The sequence below is a fragment of the Vigna unguiculata genome, chromosome 6, assembly GCF_037176805.1.
Source record: "Vigna unguiculata cultivar grain cowpea cultivar isolate G323 ecotype 2 chromosome 6, ASM3717680v1, whole genome shotgun sequence".
Classification (NCBI taxonomy): Eukaryota; Viridiplantae; Streptophyta; class Magnoliopsida; order Fabales; family Fabaceae; genus Vigna; species Vigna unguiculata.
Window position 1 is genome coordinate 43,383,806 of NC_140797.1, and position 17,901 is coordinate 43,401,706.

Genomic DNA, 17,901 nt, shown 5'->3' on the forward strand with positions numbered 1-17,901 from the left:
ATCTATACTGTGCCTTTTGCCTTTTGGGTCTTCTTCTCTTCAACATCTTTTTGAGGTTCCAATACCAGATTGTGGTTAATACACATTGTTCCCAAGACATTCAGCTTTATTTCCGATTCAAAGGTTAATCTGTGTCTGGTTGGATGAAAGAAAATGCTCAGGATTTTATTACCATTCTACGAATCACACAATTGTGGGTGGCTTTCACAATTATTTTCATAATGAATATCCTTTGTTGTTGTTTTGAATGGCTGCAACTTTTTTTATTTTCTACCTTTTATTCTTGTGTCTGGTTCATGTCATGTCATACCACTTGGAAAGGAATTTGATAAGAGGAGTCATAACACTTTCTCATCAGTTGATTTTTTTTCTTCTTTAAATCAGAAAATTCCTTAAATAATCAGTGAAGAAACCCATAAATTTATATTTTAATTAGTGATATAAATATATATTGTTAACATCTTCGTTGCAAAATTCCTTTGGAGGGCAACATAACTTAGCGCTGGTTAGTATTTAGGGCCCAAATATTACCACTGGACCAAGATTTAAAACGTGCTGCTCGCGCTAGCGATGTTGCTACTTCGTAATGGCCACTTCTTCCTGGATTTCATCCTGCACCCCCCCCCCCATTAACATATGAAACTATTTATTTACCCTTACTTTCTTTTCAGCATCTCTTTCTTCCTCAATCAGCGCACCCCTCCCTTCACTTTTAACCTAAGCCCAGAAAGGCCCATTAACAGAGTCACCCTTTGTTGTAAACTGTAACGAGCTCGAGAGCACCTTCCATGGAGGCAAAGACGGAGACGTAATAATGAACCGGAGAAAGTACAGATTCTTATTCTGAGCGGAATTTGGGGCAGCAGCGAGCTAAATCCTATATCATCATTACCTTACCTCTCTGTACTGTCTGTGGTAAATCTTTTTTTTTTTTTCCTCACATCTTTATTTGCTCTGTAGTTGTAGTGTAGCATCAGATTATTGTCTTTGGTACTTGTTTCATTTTTTACACCGTTTTTATAAATTGACGAGGTACCTTCCCTAGTGAAAATACCTAGATTAGTGAGATTATAAATGTAGTGGTTGATTTCGCAAATTTAAGTTGCGTGCAATGCATTTGACGAAATGTCTCGCTTCCTTCTCTGCTTTAGTTTGAGCCCTTTTAGTAGTTGCATTCTTACCGTTGCTTCTGCTCTGAATTTCAAATGGGAAGGTGCAATATAGAGTAGATTGTTTCGTCAGTTATGGCGGCGTTGATTTCCAAAAGGCTACTACGTTGTTCTTCTGGGTCCTTGCCTTCACTTGGACGATGCTACTTTAATTCACCTAATCCTGGGTCTCCCCCTTTTTATAAATCACGTGGTAAGACCTTTCATGTAGTTCCTTAACCGTGGACAGTTGCCATTTCCCGTCAATTTGATTTTTGTTCTTTTTTCCAGCTTTTGTAAATCTTTATATATGCGATTATTTTTTGTGCACAGATGTATACAGCAGATTATCTGGGGAAAGACTTCTTTCTGCAGAATGTTGTTTGGTATATTGCCATATCATTTGAATATACTTCTATATTTCTTACTACTTTCAGGATGAAAGCATAATCAATGCAGTTCTCTCTTGTACTGGCTTTTACTAGCTCTTCTTCTTTAGTAATGTGGTATAGTGTGTTTAAATGTAGGTCAGATCAATGATCCGACAATTTTCTACTTCTATTTTAACTCCTGGGCCTGATGAGAGCGCATTTCCGTCCGATTTATTGTCCAAGAAGACTCTAGCAACATCTGAGCGTACTATAGGTATGAAGGATAGTTTGAAGCATCTTGTACCAGAATATAACTGTGCTTCTGTTTTGCTGACTTTGATATTTATTTCTGAAAGGAGAGAGTCAATCGACTGCAAGGCACGAATACCAGTGTGGTTTAGATTATGAGATATTTTTTGTTGTCTATTTTGTATGATCTAGACTAATATCTTCCGTGTCTATGTTTCTTCTTTATCTGTACTTCTTCTGAAAATACAAAATTTACACCAAATAAAAACATGTGCGATTGATTGAATGCATTTCTACATATTTACATGTCAGAACTTGCATATAGTTTGTTCTGAAATTGATCCTGTAAGTGAGAACTTAATATTTATTCATACTTAATGATCTTATTCTGCTCTGAAATTAAACGAACTTTGGCCCAGTCTTTAACTTTTTTGTGTCCTCCACAAAAATCATGTATTTAATAAGTTACCGATAGCTTTCCCTAGTTTTTAACTGCATGTACGGCCACAACCTTATTATTGGAAAATCACGGTGGGGTTGCATTGGAATCGTGGTGAAGGTGCTTATGTAACACTCTTCCATAAAGCCTGACCTAGCGGCACTGGTTAGGATTCTCCCTATTATAAATCAAAATTTTGGAGTGCTTCTTTTGATTGTTTCACTGTTTGCTTCACTACCTACCATCTTTGGTGACAGACTGTCTACCATCTTTGCTGATTTATGTCTCAATAAGATTCTAGAGTGTCGTAATCAAGTTCTATATATTGTAGGGCTTTGCCAGGATCTTTTGATTCCAGTTACCAACTTTCATAATGAAGACAAGGGCTTTATGGTTTTACCTGGAGATGTTTTTGATTTGCCTATTCGGAAGGACATTATTCATCGTGTCGTTAGGTGGCAGCTCGCAAAACGACAACAGGTAGTGACATATTTATTTCTTAGTCAAGATGGTGATATTTTTTCTATATTGACTTTTAATAATTTTGGGATGTGAAGCAAGCATTTTGGTTTTGGTCAAAACTATAATTTAGAATATCTATAAGGATAAAATGTTTTCACTGTTGTCTTATGCTTAATAGTTAAATACACACACACACACACATATTATCTAGGAACATGGATCTAAATTTAGCTATGGAGTCTCCATGAGAATGTTATGTATTTTGCTAATTGATTTGGTCCACAGGGGACTCATTCAACAAAAACTATCAGTGAGGTCAGTGGGACTGGAAAAAAGCCTTGGAAACAAAAGGGAACTGGTAGAGCAAGGCATGGTTCATTGCGTGGGCCTCAGGTAGTGGAGCATTCTCCTCATCCTTATTCCTTCACATTTCTTTTGTTCTTTGTTTTTTCACCTGTTTGAAAATAATAATTTTTATGAATTGTAACAGTTTAGGGGTGGTGCCACTATGCATGGCCCCAAGCCTCGAAGCCATGCTTTCAAAGTCAATAAGAAGGTTCGGCGTCTAGGGCTAAAGATTGCCTTGTCAGCTCGTGCAGCAGAAGGAAAGGCAAGTTTCCTCTCCCACCCATGACCTTATTCACCGTCAAAAATTAAAATGTGGCATCTCTACATGAGCGTACATGCTTATACTCATTATAGTGTGATTTTTCAGTTTTCACTTCTTGAAGATTTCGTTTCTATAATTTACAAATAAATTGTTTGATTGTTTTGTAGCCTAACTGAAAAGATATAAGATGTTCTTATTTCTTCTAAGGGTTTCTTTTGTTGACATCGAAATTAAAAGTATGACATAGAAGATATAAGATATTCTTAGTTCAGTGAAATGGATTGTGTTGTCATCCTCACCTCAGCCTACCTGGTTGACAATCAATCATAATGTTTTTATTACCTCTGACATTTTAATTATATCACTTAACGTAAATATATTTGTGGAAGTAACTAATGTGAGATCTTCTTTCAAATGAACACCTTCATGTGTATAACTTCACAGAATTGTGGTTGGGGTGTAGGGAAAATTGAAGTAGGAACAAAGGAATCATGCATCTAGAGTTATGACGAGGAACTGATTGGAAAGACCTTAAGATCATTTATAATATGTTAACTGTGCTTTCTTAGGCCCTGCTAAAAATGCATGCCCCCGTCTAAACTCGACACTCTAGAGTCTGGTTGTTATCAGCTAGAATTGTGATTACAGAAATACAATAAAGCCTCATAAAGGAGCGTAAAGGGAAACAAAAAAAAAAAAAACTCAAATCATGAAAAGACAATGCTCGTACGATAGCTGTCCTGTCCTGTATTGCCTTCTTCAAGGTAAAATGGTTATTTTTGGCATGTATCCCTATCCTGATCGTGACAATCGTTTATGATAGATTGTATTTCTTTTAACTGTTTAGTATATGGCGTTTTTTCTTTCATCCAATAATTATCTTGTTTGTCCTTATTTTGTTTTTTATTACTGCATTATATCTCACATAAGAGTTTCTTCGTGCTAATGTTCCGGTGAACTGTGTTTATACAGCTTCTCGTGCTTGAGGATCTGGAGGTTCCCACACATAAAACCAAAAACATTGTGAATTACTACAATCAAATGGAGAATACCAAGAAACTTCTGCTTGTCGATGGCGGGCCTATAGATGAAAAGTTAAAATTATCTACACAAAATCTACACTATGTTAACATACTTCCCTCCATTGTAAGTTTCAGTTTTTATCCATTTGAAATTTATATGTTTCTTAGAGTCAAAGCATTTCGAACAGTGACAACAGGTCCACGGATTAATAATCTATCGACACAATTGAGATCCCACATTGACTACACATTAGGCAATAGATCTTATAAGGTTGGGCAATTTTCATTTCGTGAGCTAGTCCTTGGAGTTGAGTTAGACTCAACCGAAATTGAAGATAATGTCAGCCTGTAATATTTGATATTGGGTCTCAACTGTTAAAAAAAGAACCTGGGGAGTGCGATAAAATCACACATAGATTATGTGTCTAAAATAGAGTTTGTAGGGCTTTGGGCAATCCTCACTTCACGAGTTCGCTTTTGGAATTGAATTAGGTCAGCCTAAATTCAAGAGACACCATTGGGTCCATCAAACAACATTTTTAGTAAAACTATTTAGACCAAATTATTTTTTAATGGTGTGTCACAGCTGCTTTATTCATTAGAACATCTTTATGATCAAACGGAAGATGGTCCTAAACGTGTTTGAGTAGCCATCCTTGGAGAAAATAGTGGTAACTCTTAAAGACGGACCCATCTCCGTTCGATCAAATAATCTGTACCAGTTGTGGTATGATTCAAATTATCCCAAAATTTCACCTCCGAAACATTGGTAATTCATACCTCATTGAATCTTGTAGATGTTGCTAGTTCCAAAGCTTTTCCTAAAACAGGTGTTTTTTTTAATATTATATAGTTATGTTTTACATGTTTTTTTGTAGGGCTTGAATGTCTACAGCATTTTGCTGCATGACACATTGGTGATGTCCCGAGCTGCGGTGAACAGAATTGTTGAGCGTATGCGCACTCCAATAAATCGTTGAGGCAATAACTATTTTTTTGTGCTTTAACTTCATTTACTCGGAATAGGAATTGTATCCCATGTCCCCATTTCTGTAACAACATAAAGGGATCCAATGAGAATATCTTTGGTACAAGATTTCTGTTAAAAGTTAGGCAAGTTATGCCATTTTGCTCATGTTGAAGGTAAACTCTGGAAATTGTTGGTCGAATTTGGATGTTCAAATTGTTAAGTTGATCATGTTTTCCGATGACTAAATCTCTTTTTCTTTTCTTTTTTTCAATCTTTTCATATGCATAGGATCTGATAAACCGGCATGTCATTCCTGTCCTTCGATCATGAATTTAACCAATATAATGTCTTTTGCTTTCAATGGTTGATGTGGATTTGGCAGAGCAGAAGCGTGTTCCCTTCAGAAGTTTTAGTGCATTTTGACTCTCCTCTGTTTCCTCATATTTGGATAGTTAATATTATAGGTATTCTCTTACAGCGGTATGATAAAAGAGCAGAATCTTGAAAAATTAAATGGAGTGTAGATATTTAATATAGGAAAACAAACATTTCTCATTCAAAATTAATCATATAGGTTTATAAATTTATCATTTTCAAAAATGGAAATGGTCTCATTGTATTGCATTTCAGGAAGAAATACATTCTCATAAATTTTCTAATAATTAACACATTATTATTTTTATTTGAAAGAAACTGTCAACCGTAAAGTTATGATGACACTTAGTTGTGACAATGGAATAAATGTGATTTATAGATCTAAAAGAAGACCAGGAAAAAAAGTTATTTACACCTCAATAAAATTGTGAATTTGGAGACTACGTATTAAAAAATTACTAAAACTACCTGATTAGATACTCAAAGAAGTGTCAATCTGTACGAAGTGATTTCACTAGATTGCCAATCCTCCACTCAAGGGTAAAAGATCGAAGATTCTCAGTAAGTTTTAACATAATTATTAATTTAAACTCCTTAAAATAAATATTTAAAAAATTATCGTACAAAACTAATTATCTATAAAACACTTGATACCTATCTTAAATACTTGAAAGAACATTTGCCCAAAAATAAATTTTTACACCAACTTAGTTCAAATACGATTAACAGTATCCAAACAAATTGAGTTACAAAAATACTTTTACAAACTCCAATGAAAAATGAAAGTTCCTTTCCTATATATAAAATGAGAAGAAAATCATTACTCACAAAGTAAAAATATTTGCAAACTCTTAGTTTTTTAATACAAACATGCACCGACCCCAGAACTCATCTTGTTTGTTTGTTTGATTACCAGTTTAAACCAACCAAACCCACTTTCCAGATCAGTGACAATTTCTAAATTCTCCATTTCATACTATGAAACATGTGAACGTTCCAAGGCGACCCAAACATGCTATAACTAAAAAGGAAAAAAAGGAGTTTGCTGTAAATTCAAAATAGTTCCTAGGATTATGCAGAAGAAGACAAGAAAGTGCTAAAAAATGCAAGGAAAAGGCCAAATGCGTGTCTGTTAGAGAAATGGAATGGAATTATAGAACAGTGGGACCGTGCACCGCCCAATAATAATCCAACTCATTACAAATGAATAGCATCCACACTCTTTTCCGAGGCCTTTTATGTCGGTGGTTGGAATTTCATCTGTGCTTGCCAACAAAACCTAAAACTCATAAAGTTGATTTCTACAATTCTCTTTTTATGCGACTATTTTTGCATCAAGGACTTTAAAATTATATATATTACACCATGATGAGTTAACTAAATATACACTTTATTTTCCAGAGTAATTTCTAAATGTTGTGTGAGAAAATCCAACACGTAAGTAATTAGTATCTTAAAATTACTTGATACATTTTCACAAACTTGCTACTCCTTCCTTGCTTCCTGTGTTTTATAGTAGTAAATTTTAGCCGGGGCAACTGCACAAAATTGCAAAAGAGTAGAGGCACCAACACTTAAAATGACATGTCTATGGCCTCATGTTCTGGGGTCTTATGACCAATGCCAGATTCGTCACTGGGTCGTCTTTTAACCACACTTGCTCTTTGCACCAGCCGGACTAATGCTTGCACCACCTCAGACATTGGAGGTCGAAATTCAGGTTCCGGCTGTGTACAAAATCAAACTCATTAACATCTTCTGAAGAATTGTGGTGTTGGCAATAACACCAAATAACTATAACTGCAACATATTGGTCAACAATACAAATAATTACAATGGTCTCTTTATAAGGTGCATTAAATACACCCTATTCAATGCATCCAATGACTAGTACTACTATTTTTCTATAGTAATTACTTTGCAATCAAACTCTTCTCCCACAAGTTGGAATGAAAAAAAAAAAAAATGAAACTGTAATGTTTTGTTGTGAATAATTTATATAAACAATCCATTCACCATTCATTATATTCTAAATAGTTTTTCCTGTAGTTTTCCTCTGCTTTCCTTTACCTATATAGGACTGTTCTCCATCCGATTCAGATTTAGTCTTCTTATGGAACCTCTGTCAAGTGTACTCCACATATGTCCACACAATCTTAGGCAAGATTCTTATGTTTGTTCTTTTAATAATAAACCCTACCTCAAGTTTCTCTCTAGTGTATTCATTCTTAATCTTGTCTAATTGGTCCACATCTCCCTTTACCTCTAGTACTAGGACTATCCACTATCTTGTCGTAGTCCTCTTAGAGGAGCCTATTTGGACTTTTCCACGTCAGATGATACCTCAGCTCTCTCTTTTAATACATTCACCTCTCTTACTGTTTTGTATGGATACTCATCCAATGGAACATTCTTGTATTTACTATGTGAATTTTATCGTTTTGTTGGCTTTTTACTTCCCAACACTCAACTTGAGCGGCATCTTTTGTCATGTATAATAACACTAGAGGCATTCAATAAAAATTTCTTCTTTCGTTTCTTTTTTGGTACCAGTTATAGCATTTTCTGTATTATAAAGACTAAACTAGAGATCAGAAATAAATGCACTACTGCAGCAAATGAAATAAGTACTAAAACAAGTTGCTAGCAATCAGTCGTTCAAGTTTTACCTGAACACAGAGGGCAATGATATCAGCAAAGCGTGACAGTGACTTTGCAGGATACATGCCATTCAAAGTAGGATCCACCATTTTTGCCAAGGCATCTATATCATGGAGTTGGGGTGTAGCCCACCTCACAAGTGACTGCTCTGATCGAATTCGTGAACTAAACTTGCAAAAATTTCATATGCATGTAAGAAGCCATACAGAAAAGGAAGAAAAAAATAATAATCATGATGAACATTATTAATTTCCAAAGTGTATGCAGACTCACCTGTCTAGTGGCTTCCGACCAGTCAACAGTTCCAGCATAACCACCCCAAAGCTGTAAACATCACTTTTTACGGTGTATACTCCTGATAATGCAAATTCAGGAGCACTGTAACCAAATGAACCGACCATCTGAGTCGATACCTGTTAAAATTAAAACTCAATGATTGTAATCAATGTAGTAAGCAAATAGCAAAGAAAATATACAATAAAAAAACCATGTTCATCTGTTTAAGAAGGAAATAGTATTTCACCAACCTGCCGCTCTGTGTTTGGTGTCAAAGCAGCTAAACCACAATCAGAGAGGTGAGGATTTAACTCCTCATCAAGTAATATATTTGCTGATTTGAAATTTCTATGCACAACAGAGGGCAAGCACACTTCATGCAAGTACCTGATAGACAAAGCATAACTCAAGAAATTAGCCTTTATGCGATATACTAACTCTAACTCGCCCTACAGGCTAAAGCAAATAAACTAGAGGGTAAAAACAAGGCCATGCTCAGGAGAGACTTAATATACTCATGAAACATACTCTAATGCTCGGGCTGTGCCGAGTGCTATGCGAACACGAGCATTCCAAGATAAAGCCTTGCCGCTGTTTTCTTCAGCAAAATGGAGCATGTCATGCAGATTTCCATTTCCTATATACTCATAAACTAGAAGTCGTTGGCCATGCTCAGCACAATATCCGGTCAATGTCACTATGTTTGGGTGCCGCAGGCGCGACATATTTGAAACAGCTTCGAGAAAATTGTCTTCCTCCTGTAATGACAGTGCAGAGTTGTCGATCTTCTTGATAGCCATTTCCTAGACAAATGCAAATATCAGAACCATTAGAATATTATAATGCCCATAACTTTTATTTCGTAGGATTTAAAAAGAATTTTCTCCAAGTTCAAATTTATAAGACAATAAACATCCATGATGGACAGAAAATGAAGAAACTGGCAAAGATAGATGGATCATTGTACAAAAACTGTGTTAAATGACAAACGGCCTTTGTGAATGAATAAGTAGATGTAGAAAAAATGTCCATAAACTCTCGTGACATTCATCCAGCACTGGTTCAACAATTTCCCATCTATTAGTTTGAAAGACATTTTTCATCCACAGATAAAGACAATAAATTCCAAAAATGCAGTGTAAAGGGAGATAACAAATGTAACAGTAAAAGGTGTTACCTTCCCATTTGGGAAATCAGCCTTGTAGACACGGCCAAGAGAACCTTCACCAATTATAAATTCTTGACTAAAGCTATTTGTAGCACTTTGGAGAGAAGCAATTGTGTACGACGTTGAAGTTATAGGGGACTTCATATGCCTTACTGATCCACTTTTAGTAGGTAATCTCTCAACTGATACATTTTCTGCTGGACGTGGCTTCAGGTCTGTAACAATAGCAGCGCTCTTTACCCTCTGCTCTTGCATCTGAGGAGTTACTGCAAGCAACCCAGAAAAAGCTAAACTAGTCAGGATGCATAGATGCCAATCAATGCACATTTGCTATGTGCATTTGTTGGTATATTCACATCAAAACTCAAGTTTACACAGCAGCTACAAGATAATGTGTTGGTATTGACATAGATCTTACTTAATTAACGTTAAACCAAACATGCTATAAAACTATAATGCTTTATGCATGGAATTTACACCGAATAAAAAGCTCCAAATCCTAATTTTCCTTAAAAATGTCCTTCTAAACACCTTACTTGTATCTGCTCCCTTTAGTGCCTCCAAATATAGAGGCAAATTAATGCATATAACATACTAAACCACATTTGACAAAGAACCAAAATTACAGAGTCATAATATGTGTGTGTGTGAAAATAAAAAGGAAAAAGGAAAGGAATTCACCATTAATAACACCACGAGGAAGGCTCCCACTAAAATTCCTTGCACCCTTTTTCTTCCCCTTTTGCTTTCGGATGCAGAAAACAAAAGCAAGCAGTAAAATGGCAGCCACCACTACTGAACCTAACACAATGCCGACAACAGCCCCCACTGACAAACCCGTATGGCCATCAGAATTTTCATTATCAGAGGCTTGTGTTTTATTATGTGAGCCAGATCCAGAATGATGATGACCATGAGATCCACTGGGAGGAGAAGTTACTGCTGGTGGAAGAGGAGCAGGAGTGTTCTCAAATGAATTTCCATCATATCTAGTCCATGTTTAAAGAGTCACAATAACCACAATGTTAAAGCTATTAATTAGAAAACACAAAGGCATTTCAAACAAAAATCCATAATACTTACATGAAATGATGTATGGAAGTAATCTCACGAGGTAGCCATCCACTGAAATTATTGTTAGCAACATTTCTGGAAAAATTGTAAAGCAACATTAGAAACCGATATGCAGATAATCAAGGCCAAATGGGAGAAGAACTTACAAAGTATCCAAAGGCAAACCAACGAGAACACTAAGAGAACCAGTCAACTGGTTTTTCTGCAAGAAACTACAAAAGAATTTTGATAAGCCTTAACTTAACATTTACTGCAAACCGCTATCAGTCCATCAATTAAAATATCAACCAACATACAGAGAAGAAAGATTGGCCAGTCCTCCAAATGAAGGAGGAAGATCCCCGGAGAAGTTATTGAAAGATAGATCCCTGCATCATTGAAAATGAATGCAAACAATCATCAGATAGAATTCATCATTCCATCATAAAACTATTATTAGTAAGTCCATAATATCCAATCAACCAATTGACAATAGAAGGTTTCTGTATGAAACTATTCCTCTTTCTCTAATTCTATCAGATTTCTGCCAGAGCATTAGCTCTATGTTAGTGTGGTAAACTGATTCAGATTCTGATATATGATATACTAAAAGTATGAGTCAAGTATAAAGTCAATTTAAGAGCATGCTTTAAGGCAAAAATCCAAAACTCAAAAATTTGGCCCGAAAACAACACTAGCTCAATCCTAAAATGTAAAAGTTCATCTATTCAGCAAAGGAAAATGCTTATTCATATATTTTGAGGGGTAAAAACCATCAGAAGCTGATTAACCATTGCCATAAATCAGCATTATAAACATTCATATCTTAATTAGAATAAGAAGAAAATGAAATGAGGGGAAGTCGGACTTAAGACACTATGTACTATATCTTACAAGACTTACAGGGTATCTAGATCTGAAAGATTAGCAAAAACATCGCCAACTGTCATGGAGAGTGCATTATTGCTTAAATTCCTAAAAACAACAAGAAAACACAGTAAGCGGCTCCAATGTATGATCAAATTGAATATTATGAAATAAAACTATATACACCGAAAAGAAACTTACAAATAATTGAGAGAAGCCATTGCAGAAAAGGAATAGGGAAGATTTCCAGATAAATTGTTTCTTGCAAGATTCCTGATTGTCCCAATTGAAAAGATATGACACGATTCAGAAAAAGAAATAACAGTCCTAGTAAAGAAGCAAACTAACAACGATCAAGAGATGAAATGAGTGGGTAATTGGAAGTTAATATTACAGGCTTGTAAGATTTGGCGGCAACTGGTAGGGAATTGTATCATGGATCTTGTTGTCACTCAAGTCACTGCAAAAATACAAAATAAAAATTGAAAAACCAATAACCAAGTTACCAGCATATGTTAAAACAATAAAGATTATATGTAGTGTGGCACGAAATTACAGAGTAAAATGATCTCACAGCTTTCTGAGTGACATAAGGTCCGAAAGCAGGTACCCCAGAGTCCCATCGAGTCCTAATCCTGACAGCTCACTAGCCAGCATCACAAAAAAGATGAATTAGTTTTCTCGGCCACAAACAAGCCTGAAAAAAATCGAACAGCAACCGCGATTCCGGTCACAACAGCAAGGTTTCCAGCACATTTGTCTGCAATTTCCGGCAATGTCAAGGATTGCGACCAAATCATAGCTGATAAAACCTTGGCAATAATAAAGACGCTTTAAAAAATACAAAATGAATAAATTAGAAATCTGCAATATGACTCTCATACATGGAAACAACGGCTGAACCTTCACAAGTTACCCCTTTCCATGACTCTCCACATGGATCACCACCACCGATTCTCCAACCCGTTAACTCAGTTGAACTATTCAACGCATTGTACATAACCTCGAGAGCTTGAACTGCAACAGAAACAAAACATCAATTAAAAAAAGACCATTTTGGTATGAACAAGCACCAACCCACAACTTCATTACTTGCATTACCACACACGTCCTCTGCACCCAGAGTCCAGAAACCAAAAATCAAAACCCAATGCCCTCGACGCAAAATCATATTTTTTTCCCCAAAACCAATCACTCCCCAGTTCCCATCACATGACTACATTAAAACCGAACCCTTCAATCAACCGCCGCATGATCACTCAAAAAAAAACAGAGAGAGAGAGAAAAGGGAGCAGCAGTAATATATTACCATCGGTAGGATCAGTGTTGGCGAGGGACAGCAGAGGAAGAAGAGCAAGGAAGATGAAAGCGAGGGAGGGAGAAAGAGAAGAAGGATGAGCAGGCATTGCGGTCAGAATCGTGGTTCAGGTGTGGAGAGGCACATGCAGAGTACCATGGAGGCGAAAGAGATGTGAAAGGAGAAGAGGAAAACAGGGGTAGCAGTAGTAGAAGTAGTACCGTAGTAGTTGAGTTTCAGATCGCGACTGGTTGTACAAGGCAGGGCCATTAAAGAAAGAAAGGGACAGATATTAGAGATTCGAAGCTTGGTGTAATGAAGAGAGAGAATAACCAAAAGCACACAAGACTGTTGTGTTGTGCTGTGTCGCTTTGAGTGTGTGAGTTTGTGTGTGTCGGCGAAAATAAGAAACTCGGAAAAATTAATACTACAATGTACTACTACATAATAATGCTGGAGACCTAATAATAATTTAGAAAAAAGCGAAAAATAATAATGTGAAATGGGTGGATGTTTATTTTATTTTCTTGGGTCCCACACCTTTTTCCCTTCTGAGGTTTTGGATTTTGTGGCTTTCGTTTGCACAGTCTAATTCTACACCTTTCGGGCTTTTACCCTTCAAACTCTGTCATTTCAGCTTTCCCAGCTTCTCTTCATTTCATACTACTTTTGTAGTCTTGTTTTCCCTCTCCAGTCACATCCCTCTTACCTGCTACACGGGGCAAATATCATTCTAAATTACTATCAGATTGGTCTTAATTAAAAATCGCAATCGCGTATGTTCAAACATGAAATCAACCATAAATCAGTAACTTACTAGGAGCAAAAGATGGAAAAGATTTGGAAATGTATTAATGTAAGATAAATATGCAAATAATCCCTATCAGCAAGTAATATGGATTTTTAGGGAATGAGAAATAATGATTGTCTTCAAAATTACTATCAGATTTGACGCATTAGGTACTCATCCAGCTTTCCGTTGTTGAGGTGCCAAGTCTTGTATATGTTAGAAGCAGTTTATACCGTGTAAAATTTGAAATGTGAGTTTGAATTAGTTGGAAAATAATTTGTTTAACTATGCTTGATATAATATTAAAGGATGATCATACTTTAATCTATTTCTTTATTTATTTTTAATTTATTATTTTTATTATTTTTAGATTATCACATCACATCATAAAAAAATTAAAATAAATAATTTAAAGATGATAAAAATATGAATTAAAAATGAATAAAAAAATAAGTTAAAATATTATTTTTTAATATTAAAATAAGAGCTGTAGTTACAACTCATCGTTCATAAGTGAACCGGCAGGAAACTAATATTAGCGGCAAGTAGGTGGTTTTCAGCCGACTTATGTCCGGTCGGACATTAAATTCTGAGACTACTTAGAAAAGAATTAGCGAAATTAGTATAGGATCTATATTAGTTTTTTACATCTGAAGATAATTAAAATATTGAAAAAATTATAAAATTATAAAATTCATGACGTTAGGTGAGATTTTTTTAACAGGTCAACCATAGTAGATATTAAATTCATTAATATATTTGGACAAATTATTCATATGAGTTTTGACTCTTGAATATGAGATGCTTTCCTTTTTTTCAGTTGACTTCTGTCTTTTGAATGTTTACTATTTATGTTATTCAAGAAGTTGTTTATTTTAATGAGTTTTATTTAAATTATAACCGTGGTATATGTTTCTTTCTCTATAATTAATATTGTGAACTACCGCACTGCATTTGAAAAGGAGTGTACTAAATACATGTATAGTGTAATTTAAAAAAATGTAAAAAGAAAATATATTGTATATTCTCTTTTATATATATATATATATTATATACTTTATTTAGTTATCTAAAATATATATAACTTAAATTCAGTTTGATTGAATATCTCCATAAACTAAACAAAGTAAGCCAGATATATATATTTAATCTGACGTAAACCAAATAAAACTCAATTAACCTAAATTTCACTAACCAATTTAACCCGAACTTAATTCTACCTAATTTATCTCGATGTAATTTGAACTTGGATAACTTAGACATAATTCAACCAAATATTGTAGGTTAAACTCCACCACCAAATCTAAACACCCGTTTTAGAGGCTACACGAATGAAACCACACAAAAACAACTCAATCCATATAAGATCACAAACTCTAGTCTCCCTGGTATTTTATGAATTTTACGAAACTAACCATAGGATGAAGCACATTTTCTTACGTTTCTAGTCACAAAAAGACAATAACAAAACCATGTTCTCAATAATCTTGAAATCGATCTTCGAATCATTTACCATCACTCTTCCTTTTCGCTTACATTCTCGTCATTATGGATATGTTGATAAAAAAACAAAATAATAACTTCAATAATGGTAATTTAGCACGTAGGAAGAAGCTACGGCTTTCTCATTATCTCTTTTAGGAAAACCACAATAATTTTCAAACTTTGATGTCTGCTCGCTTTACAGTTAATCCAGATATGAATTGTTACATAATTGGAAAGTGTTAGTGATGTAATCATTATTTTAAAAGTTGCATTTAGAACATTGTTTTTACTATTTGGCGATGTAAAAAATTTACACCAACAGTATATCAACGTTAGAACAACTTATACGAATTACTAAAAAATAGTAAACAGGGAAGTTGTGTATATGGTGAATAAGAGTATAAAAAAAAAATACTCCACTACGAAATTTGGATTGAATTCTATTGTTAATTTCGAATATATATAATAAATTTAATATTGTTAACTAATTTATTTAATATTGAGAATAATAAATATCGTACACAATTAATTGGTTAGCTTTTACATAATTAAAAATCAATAGAATAGTAGTAAAGGAAGCAACACTTTTTTAAAACCGGAGTTTTGGCATAAAAGTTATAAAATGGAGGTGTGGAAAGTAATCATGTAAAGACTAGGAAAGTAAGAAGGGAGAAAAGAATAACTCGTGAAAAGTGTTCTCATAATTGCATGGGGCCAAGGGCTGCTCACAATAGTTTAGTTTTAATTGCCCGTGACTTATCATAGATTCCTTCAATACATTAGGAACACACAATTCCATATATTGCCCACGTGTCATGCACTTTACTCAATACCAATAATTAGTAATACACTTTATAATAGTTTAAATTCATTAAAAATTATAAAAATACGACTGAAATTCGATAAATTTTAAATTGATAAAAAATTAATGATTGGACAATTTGTACACAGTTCCCGATAACAATTATACTAAAATTAGTTACACTTGAATTTTAAAAAAGCAAACATGTCTAATTAACGTAGAGTAAACATGCATTAAGATATTAAAAGATTTAATTAATAGGAAGGTACCTAGTTTGGTACTAGTGTGTCAAATTGGTATCCGCTTTTAAAAAAGTGTCAATTTCATCTCAATTTTTGAAAATTGCTTCAATTAGGTCCCTTTTAGACAGAGTTGACTAACGCCGTTAGTCAACGTGCCACGTGTCAATCTGTGGTTTTTTTTATTTAAAAAATAATAATTTTTTTTTAATTTTTATTTTTTTTTAACTTTTTTCTAAAAAAAATAAAAATGTCACGTGTCAAGTCTCTGTGTGTGACACGTGGCATTGTCAGTGCCACGTGGCATTGTCAGTGTCACGTGGCATTGTAATGCCACGAGTCAGTGTCAATGTCATTGTGTTGATTTCGATTTAGTCCCCACATATGTTTTTTTGTTACAATTTAGTACCAAAGTATGTGTATCTGATTCAATTTTGTCCCAATTTTTTTTAATAATTAAAATATTTTTGTAATCCATTTTTTATAAGATTAAAAATAATTAAGTATAAATATTTTTACAAAATTAAGTACTAATATTTATAATGTTTCTCTCAATTTCAGACCAAATTTATTATTTGTATGAATGTTATGCTATTTTTTTTTTATTAAAAATGACTTAATAAAATGACTTTTACTACTAAATTTTAATATAAATATCAAATACTTAATTTTTTTAAAACTTTTATACTTAATTACTTTTAATTTTATTAAAAAATATTTTAATTATCAAAAATTATTAGATCAAAATTGAATCAAATACACATAAGTACTAAATTGAAACGAAAAAACATAAATGGGGACAATGACATCTGATAGTGACACTAACACGTGGCATTACAATGCCACGTGGCACTGACAATGCCATGTGTCACACAAGGGACTTGACACGAGGCATTTTTAATTTTTTTTTAAATAATTAAAAAAAAAATTAAAAATTAAAAAAAAATCAAAAAAACCACAGATTGACACGTGGCACGTTGACTAGCGGCGTTAGTCAACTCTGTCTGAAAGGTACCTAATTGAAGCAATTTTTAAAAATTGAGATGCAATTGACACTTTTTTTAAAAACGGATAACAATTTGACACACTAGTACCAAATTGGGTACCTTAGGATTAATTAAATCATATTAAAATAAGCGTGATTTTGGTTTGGATGACTAGATTAACAACTATCCAAGTGATGTAGTAATGCCTTGTTAACATGGTTTGTCATAATCACTGAGAGCCAACAACTAGAATCTCGAATCATGATGTTTCACATTCAATAATTATATTATCGAAAGCACTCACCATAATAAGTAACCTTGCTCAGTTGTCACTACTAATAAATCCGAACGTTAATTGTCTTTTCAACACCCGATTCATTCTGTATATTTGATGAACAACTTAGTCTTTTAAAAAGCAAATAAAGCATCTTTTGATCCTTTTTTTCATAAGCATGAGGAAAGACAATTAAAATCCGCTATGTTGTGTTGAATGAAAACATTCATAAAAGTTAGACCGAAATGAAGATGTTTTTAGTTATGATATATGCCTATTTACAAAATGTAATGATGTTATTCTAATATAAAACGACGTCGGTGGTGGCCCTTGCGGTGAGATGGACGTTGCAATTAA

General features: G+C 34.1%; 2 protein-coding genes across 2 annotated transcripts; one reads left to right on the plus strand and one right to left on the minus strand.

Annotated features, from left to right (window-relative positions):
- Positions 1-740: 740 nt before the first annotated feature.
- Positions 741-5,517, plus strand: LOC114186843 (uncharacterized). The gene is made up of 9 exons (XM_028074888.2): positions 741-915; positions 1,214-1,362; positions 1,482-1,534; positions 1,676-1,793; positions 2,539-2,687; positions 2,955-3,062; positions 3,160-3,279; positions 4,252-4,425; positions 5,180-5,517. The coding sequence occupies exons 2-9, from the start codon at positions 1,245-1,247 to the stop codon at positions 5,279-5,281; spliced, it is 942 nt and encodes a 313-aa protein (XP_027930689.1). The 5' UTR covers positions 741-915; positions 1,214-1,244; the 3' UTR covers positions 5,282-5,517.
- A 1,455-nt stretch (positions 5,518-6,972) lies between these two features.
- On the minus strand, positions 6,973-13,318 carry SRF8 (STRUBBELIG-receptor family 8). Its single transcript, XM_028077512.2, has 16 exons — positions 12,981-13,318; positions 12,556-12,688; positions 12,246-12,317; positions 12,066-12,131; positions 11,873-11,944; positions 11,708-11,779; positions 11,122-11,193; positions 10,972-11,037; positions 10,835-10,900; positions 10,433-10,740; positions 9,761-10,017; positions 9,112-9,386; positions 8,835-8,970; positions 8,581-8,720; positions 8,316-8,472; positions 6,973-7,373 (listed from the first exon to the last, which is right to left on the minus strand). The coding sequence occupies exons 1-16, from the start codon at positions 13,075-13,077 to the stop codon at positions 7,221-7,223; spliced, it is 2,142 nt and encodes a 713-aa protein (XP_027933313.1). The 5' UTR covers positions 13,078-13,318; the 3' UTR covers positions 6,973-7,220.
- Positions 13,319-17,901: the final 4,583 nt, after the last annotated feature.

Excerpts from the sequence above, each read along its gene's own strand:
- SRF8 (XM_028077512.2), bottom strand. The coding sequence starts at position 13,077 with ATGCCTGCTCATCCTTCTTCTCTTTCTCCCTCCCTCGCTTTCATCTTC. Across the intron at positions 12,689-12,980 it reads CAACACTGATCCTACCGATG|TTCAAGCTCTCGAGGTTATG; the intron begins GTAATATATTAC and ends TTTCTGTTGCAG. Across the intron at positions 8,971-9,111 it reads GGCACAGCCCGAGCATTAGA|GTACTTGCATGAAGTGTGCT; the intron begins GTATGTTTCATG and ends TTTGTCTATCAG.
- LOC114186843 (XM_028074888.2), top strand. The coding sequence starts at position 1,245 with ATGGCGGCGTTGATTTCCAAAAGGCTACTACGTTGTTCTTCTGGGTCC. Across the intron at positions 1,535-1,675 it reads TTTCTGCAGAATGTTGTTTG|GTCAGATCAATGATCCGACA; the intron begins GTATATTGCCAT and ends GTTTAAATGTAG. Across the intron at positions 2,688-2,954 it reads AGCTCGCAAAACGACAACAG|GGGACTCATTCAACAAAAAC; the intron begins GTAGTGACATAT and ends TTTGGTCCACAG.